The sequence below is a fragment of the Elephantulus edwardii genome, unplaced genomic scaffold (assembly GCF_000299155.1).
Source record: "Elephantulus edwardii isolate Elephantulus edwardi_28Jun2011 unplaced genomic scaffold, EleEdw1.0 scaffold00097, whole genome shotgun sequence".
Lineage (NCBI taxonomy): Eukaryota > Metazoa > Chordata > Mammalia > Macroscelidea > Macroscelididae > Elephantulus > Elephantulus edwardii.
Genome location: NW_006399847.1, coordinates 2,321,815 through 2,328,741, shown reverse-complemented (window position 1 = coordinate 2,328,741; position 6,927 = coordinate 2,321,815). Strand labels below are relative to the sequence as shown.

General features: G+C 37.4%; 1 protein-coding gene across 1 annotated transcript in view; it reads left to right on the top strand.

The window, feature by feature from the left end:
• The window catches only part of MYOM1 (myomesin 1), a 244,358-nt gene that overhangs the window by 54,063 nt on the left and 183,368 nt on the right, over nt 1-6,927 (top strand). The window contains exon 5 of the mRNA XM_006891423.1: nt 5,043-5,135. Coding sequence (XP_006891485.1) covers nt 5,043-5,135 — 93 coding nt within the window. The remainder of the gene's footprint in view (nt 1-5,042; nt 5,136-6,927) is intronic.

The following is a 6,927-nucleotide window of genomic DNA, read 5'->3' as shown; positions in this document are numbered from 1 at the left end:
AAAAGTATTATATTTTAGGGCATTATTTTTATCATAGGAGTATGCAATGAGGATTGCAGAGTGGATTATTACTGGGGGTGGGGTGGGGGGGGGGGATTGTGTACCAATGAGGGAGTTTTTCTTTTGCTTTTCAAAGAGAGGAGCAAACGGGGCCGGGGTTTGTGCAGGGAGAAGGGTGCAACAATGAATGAATGGGATCCCAAAATCTCTGTAGATGTTCATTGAAATGAAAAATAACCAACCTAAAGAAAAGGAAAAAAAAAGAAGCCTAGAAAAGAAGCCGTAATCTACCTCTGCCGATTAACCCTGTTCAAAACAATACAGCAGAACACCACATTACCTTTTATTGGTCAATTTCATGTGGCTAACAAGGTCAAGTTTTTCTGAACAAAAGCAAGTTTTTATATGTAAACAGTAAAAAAAAGAAAGGCTTAAAACTATGTAAATGTGAATGGAAACTTGGGAATAGTTGTTTTCCAGAAAAATTTTTTGTTGTTAATTAGGAAATCCATATTTATTTTTGTCATTAAATGTCAAGCCTGTGGATGATTTTTGAACTTGATAGTTCATAAAGGTTTACAGTAAATAAAAGGATATCATCTTGAGTATAGCAATATCAAAAGGAATTCAGTAGTTCCTGCTGTTTAGGAATATAACGTTCAGATATTATATGGGTCAGGTCATTTTTTTTCTGTGCTGATTGCCACATCTTAGCAAGCACCAAAAACAAAAACAGTTTTTAAACCAATACTTACATAAAGAAAACCATACAATCCACTGCTTCTGCATACTGTGTTATGTTACAGTCCAGTTTTGTGTGCTTTACTACACAGTTTGGTTACAGGACTTATGTGCATTGTAAACATAAACAGCATGGAAAAGGTTAAATACCTGTATTCAGACTGTAAGATCTAGTCTGGACTTGCTGTGTATATTGTAACCTTAAATGATAAAGAACCCCCCTTTGTATTATAGTCATGCAGTCTTATGTATGATAAACAGTTGAATAATTAAAAACAAAAAAGGTTTTCTTCCACTATCCGTTTCATATTCTTTTTTGTCATAACTGCCCAATTTCTTCTTGGTAATCAGAGTCAATCTTACCAACAAATATGGGAACTTATCTTTTTTTTAAATTGAGATTTTTAATGAAGCTTTATAGAGAACTTGGATTTCCATTTATTCATTGTTGCACATTTTCCTCCCTGCCCACCCCCCTCCCCGCCCCCATTTGATTTTCTCTTTGGGAAAAAAAAATTATTTCATTGTTGTACCATTCCCCACCCAAGTCCACTTTACTATGCAGCTCTTATTCTGGACTGTTATCATACAAATAATACCTAATTCACTGCAATCCCAGAGGTGTGAGGTTTGAATCCACCAGATACTCTGCTGGAGAAGGAGGGACAAATTCCTCCTGAACCAGTCAGATCTGATTTGATGGTACACACACAAAAAAAGTTTTAAAAAGCCCAAATAATACCAAATCCTATATTCCTTTTAAGCAGTTCTTTCCCTCATCTGTTTCCATGCAGCGTATATTATTTATTTGTTGTTGGGTATTTTTAGCTTCCCCCAACCCTAATGTCAGTCCTGTTTTACAACAGTGGTGTTATACAGTATTTGTCCTTTTGTGACTGAGCTATTTCACTCAGCATAATGTCCTCTAGGGTCACCCATTTTGATAGTATTTTGTATAATATTTCATGAGTTCCTTATTTTTCAGTGCTGCAGAGTATTGCATTCATTTGTTGATGGGCACTTGGGTTGTTTCCAACTCTTTACTATTGTGAACAAAGCCACAATAAACATGTGTGTTCATATATCTGTTTGGGTGGCAGTTCTGGTTTCTTTGGAGTGTATTCCCGGTATTGGAATTGCTGGGTCAAATAGTATTTTTATTTCCAAATTTTTGAGAATGCGCCATACAGCCTTCTATTGTGGCTGCACCATTTTACACCCCCACAAAACGTGAATAAGGGTTCCAGTTTCTCCACAAATTTGACAGCATTTGTCTTTTGCTGCTCTGTTGGATTTTGCTATTGTTACTGGGGTGAGATGATATCTCATAGTTGTTTTGGGAACTTATTCTTTGCCTGTTGATTCCAAAGTATGAGGAATTCAAAGTGGCAAGGTGGTATTCTTCTCTTCCAGATCAATGGAATAAACATTGTATCTCCTAGTGGGAACATTTCTCCCATTGCAGGTAAGACTTTTAGATCCAGAAAGTGTAAGGTTGCAGGGATAATAGACACAAATTTTGTGAGAGAGTCACTAGGGGTAATAATGAACAATGTTATCCCCATTTCCACCTCCTGATCTTTGGATTTGTGGATCCTGGCTATGGGGAAACGGCATCATGTAGGACAAAGATTTAAAGCACATACAGCTTCCTAGAGAACATTGATGACTCCTGCAAGGTACTTCCACCTTGCTGAGGCTGTAACTGAGTTTCTTTTACAGAGAGGCCGTTCCATCCTTTTATCAAGCAGCTGCTTCAGGATGATGGAGAAGTTGTTATTGTTGTTGTGTACTGTAGAGTCAGAACCAACCCATAGCTGACCCTCCAGCAGGTTCTCGGAAGCAGTGAATCACACGGGAAGAAATTGCCCATCCTTCTCTGGTGGAGCATCTGGTGGATTCAAATTATGAACCTTCAGGATTGCAGTGCAGCTTCTTACCACCCAGTGTGGTATGATAAGTAAATATCTGGACATGGGTTCCATGTTGTACTTCATTTGCTACAAAGAGAGTTCCTTTGAACTGAGGCAATGCTGTGTGATGTTTTGATGGATAGTTATTTTGGTCTCAGAAGTATTGCATGCAAAGGAGACAAATCTATAACCCAACTATCTCAATAAAAACAAAGCACTGCTCTTTCCATAATAAAAGCAATCTGATGCTGTCAAGATGTAAAGCCTGGTTTGGAATATTAGCTACAGGCTATTGGCAATATTGACTACTGAAGTAGTGACTCCATTTGGGGTCACTCACCTCTTAGGAAAACAGCATCTCAGGGAGAGTCTCTCAGGATTGCCCCCGAGGCTTTGAGTGACTGAGGGAAGACTGAGAAAGAGGGAATAAATAATGTATACTGCATTGAAACAGATAAGGGAGAGAACTGTTTAAAAGGGACATATGATTAGGTATTATTGTTGTGACAGGAGTCCAGAATGAAGGCTGCACAGTGGAGTGGACTTATGGGGAGGGATTGTATAACAATGAAAGAATTTTTCTTTTATATTTCAAAGAGAAGAGCAAATTGGGGAGGGGGAGAGAAGGTTGGCAGGGAGAAAAGTGCAACAATGAATGAATGGAAATCCTAAGTCTGTGTAAACTTTCATTAAAATTAATTAAAAATAATAATTAAAGAAAAATAGAAGAATAAAAGAATCAAAACCAATAGAACACTTTCTTCCCCTTTCTTCCCTTCTCCCCACCAATGCCCTTCTTGTTCCAAACTGTTCTCATATGTATAACGTATAATCACATTTCCCTTTCGAACAGATCTTCCTCTCATCTGTTCTAATTCGGTGTTCACTATCTATCCACCCCTTCTCCATTCCCTCTCCTATTGCCCCATGACTGCCCTGTCAAGAGCATCTTTAAAGTGCTAAAGAAGAGGTATGCCTTTAAAGACTAGAGTGCACCCTCCTCCCGGCCATAGGCCAATTTTCAATGGCTTCATATGCATATAAAAGTTGAATAATTAATACAATTATAGAAGAAATAAAAAGAAAAAATAGAACAATAAGGAAAAAGAACTTGAGTTTTTAATTTGCTTTAAGTGTTCTCCCCCATTCTTTGTGATTTATAAGCTCTTCCAAGGCAACAGTCACCCTTGCTTGTAAATAAATTCCACTGCCATTGGATTGACCATCAAGGTAGAGCTGCTGTGTGAGGTTGCCAAGGCTGTAGTAGTGACAGAAGCAGACTGCCTTGTCTCTCCCAGACTCCAGCTGGTGGGTTACAACCTCCAGCTCTTCAGTTCACAGATAAGCCCTTAACTGCTGTGCCACAAAGACTTCTTATAAATTCAACACCTCAATATAATATTCTTTTAATAACATGTGAGAATGTTAGCAGGAAGAATGCTCTGTTACCCTACCTGCCTTCAACAAGTGAACCCCTAACACAAAGCCTTCTCTCTGCCATCTCAACAAACAAGCTTGGAAGCAGGAGTGGCATCCACTTTTGAAATAGCTTGCCTCCAGAAACTTTACAAACTTAGAGAAACGATGAAAGTTATACAAATGTTCAGGTCTTTCATTCATAGGTGCCCTATAAGTTGTCTAGGACTCAATGGCATTTAACAAAGACAACATACAAGGAGCTCTGATGGCCTAGTAGTAAGAAACTGCACTGCAGTTTCAAAGTTCAAATCCACCAGCTGCCCTGCAGTTGAAGGATGGGCAATATCCTCCTGTGAGATTAACTGTCTCTGAAAACCTGCTGGAGGGTCACCTATGGGTTGGTTCTGACTCAGTGTACTCAACAACAATATACTCACCAGAAGTACTCTTTGTATATAAATTTATAGCTTTAATTAATTTTTATAGAATGCTCATATTCATATAACTAGAACTCAAATCAAGGGCCAAAATGTCAATGCGTAAGAAGAGTTCTTGTATATTCCTCCATCTCCAGGAGAAATCAGAACTTCGTCTTGTAGCTGCCTTGACTAGTCTTTGTCAGTTTGTTGGGTTTTTTAAATTTTATGTAAGTGTAACCATAGTACACACTCTTGTGTCTATACTCTTTTCACTCAACATTATGTCCATGAGTTTCATCCACATTGTTATGAATGTTTAACTGTTTCAAATGCAGTTCTTAGGGAGATGGGTAACACATGTTCAGTAAGGTGTGTTTTTTTAAATTTGCGTGTGAATATTTTAAAATTGACTCTAGATTTATTGTATAGATGCTGCTACTGAAATCAGTGCCATATTTACAAGTTTTCCTGCAAGAAAGAGAATTCTGTGTGTGTAATCATAAAGTTATTTACACTTCAACTCACTTCACTTATTTCTGTTTTATTATAGGTATAAAAACCAGGTTCCTATAAATGTCCACGCAAATCCTGGGAAGTATATTATTGAAAGTCGATACGGAATGCACACTCTGGAGATTAATGCGTAAGAGAACTTTAGCATCCACGTGTGTTGTCAGACAATGGCCTCTGCTAGTGGGGCTCTAATCAGGGCGAAGTGAGGAGCACCCACAGACATTTTTCCTCTTGATACACACTTAACAGTGATGTGCATCACTAATATGTACTGGGCCCACATTATCTCCCAAGTCATTTTTATTTGGAGTTAGTCAAAGATGAAAAAACAAATTTGTAACTTTTCATTTTTTTGTGGATTTTCATTAAATAATTCACATACATTATGCCTTATCACATCAATTACAATTGATCAATGCCTTTTATCATGATATCTCCTCAAAGCCTCACTGTATCTGGCATATTCATTCCTTCACTCTACCATCTGTCCGCTAATCTTTGTTGCCTTAGTAGTTTCCCCCTTCTGCAAATAGAAGAAAAGTGTCAAATTTTATTTCTCTTCCTTCTCCTTTCCCTCTTTCTTCTCCTCATTTGAACAGGTAAATTTTTTATTTATTGTTTTATATACTGAAGAGTTTTTCTTAGATATTAATAAGAAAGTAGATTCTATAAATAGGTATTTTGATTCCATTATTATTTTTTTAAGTTCTAAATCAGCAGTACATCTTCTCTCATGATGGTACGTGAATCAATATAGATCAATAAAGTAAAGCCGGGGGGATTTTAGGGGCACATGGGAAGTGAACTGGAGTAGGACGTGTCTCTTCATTCACTTCACCAGAAATATCTGTGAATTAACTATGCACTCCATTACTCTCTGGAAGGGTAGGTGTGGCAGGGTTAGGCATGGGGTTATTTGAGGATAAAGTAAAATCTAAAACAAATTTGAACCTACGTCAAAATTTCAAAGTCATCAAACATTTATTCTGTCTCCAAAGATAGTTTTGAAATCCAGGCTCAGTTATGTGGATGAAAAGCTAACTAAGGCACCACCACCTTCAGTTCAGATAAAACCACGAAATGCTGAGAAATCAAAATAAAACTTGCAAAAAACCCTGAAAACAAAAACAAAAACAAAAACAACTTGCATAATTCCAATCTCAGATTATAGAAGTTGATATCAGTGATACAGGCCTTTCAACAAAATCCTGGGACCTGTAATGTTGACCAAGCACTGATTTGACCTAAAGTCACATCAGCATCTGCTGCTCAGTGGTTTGCCAAGACAGTATTTACCTCTCTGGGGCTCTGTTACTGTCCATAAAATTTTAACAATCAGCAAGTTTATACAAATGAAACAAAACTCAAAAGAACAAGGTAGAATGTAGGAACTAATGATGACAAACATCCAAAGAGCCTTCTTTGAAATCCCAGATTGCTCATCTCTCTGTGAGGACATCCTCTCCCTAATTCTGCTAGTTAAAGACACTCTGATTTCTGCATTCTGAAACTCAAAAGTATTTCTGAATTACACTTTAAAAACACCCTCCAAAACCCTTTTTATTTTGGTTGGAGTTGTCAGAACAAATGGCTCTTCCATTCTACAAATCATACACATTTTTAAAAAATTAATAAATTGTAATTCTCACAATGTAACAACATTCTTCCTACTTCCTCACTGTCTTCCCATTTCCATTCATCCTTCTTTCCTATCTCTTTCTGCCTTCTGAGCATTTTTCCCTGGGCATATGCTGCCTTTTTTCTATCATATAGTTGTTTTGGAACACATAAATATTGACATACTAGGCATTGGTGAGATGAGATGGACTGGCATGGGGCACTTTGAGTCGGATGACCATATGATATATTACTCTGGAGATGAAAAAGTGAGGAAAAATGGAGTTGTTTTCATAGTTAAAAAA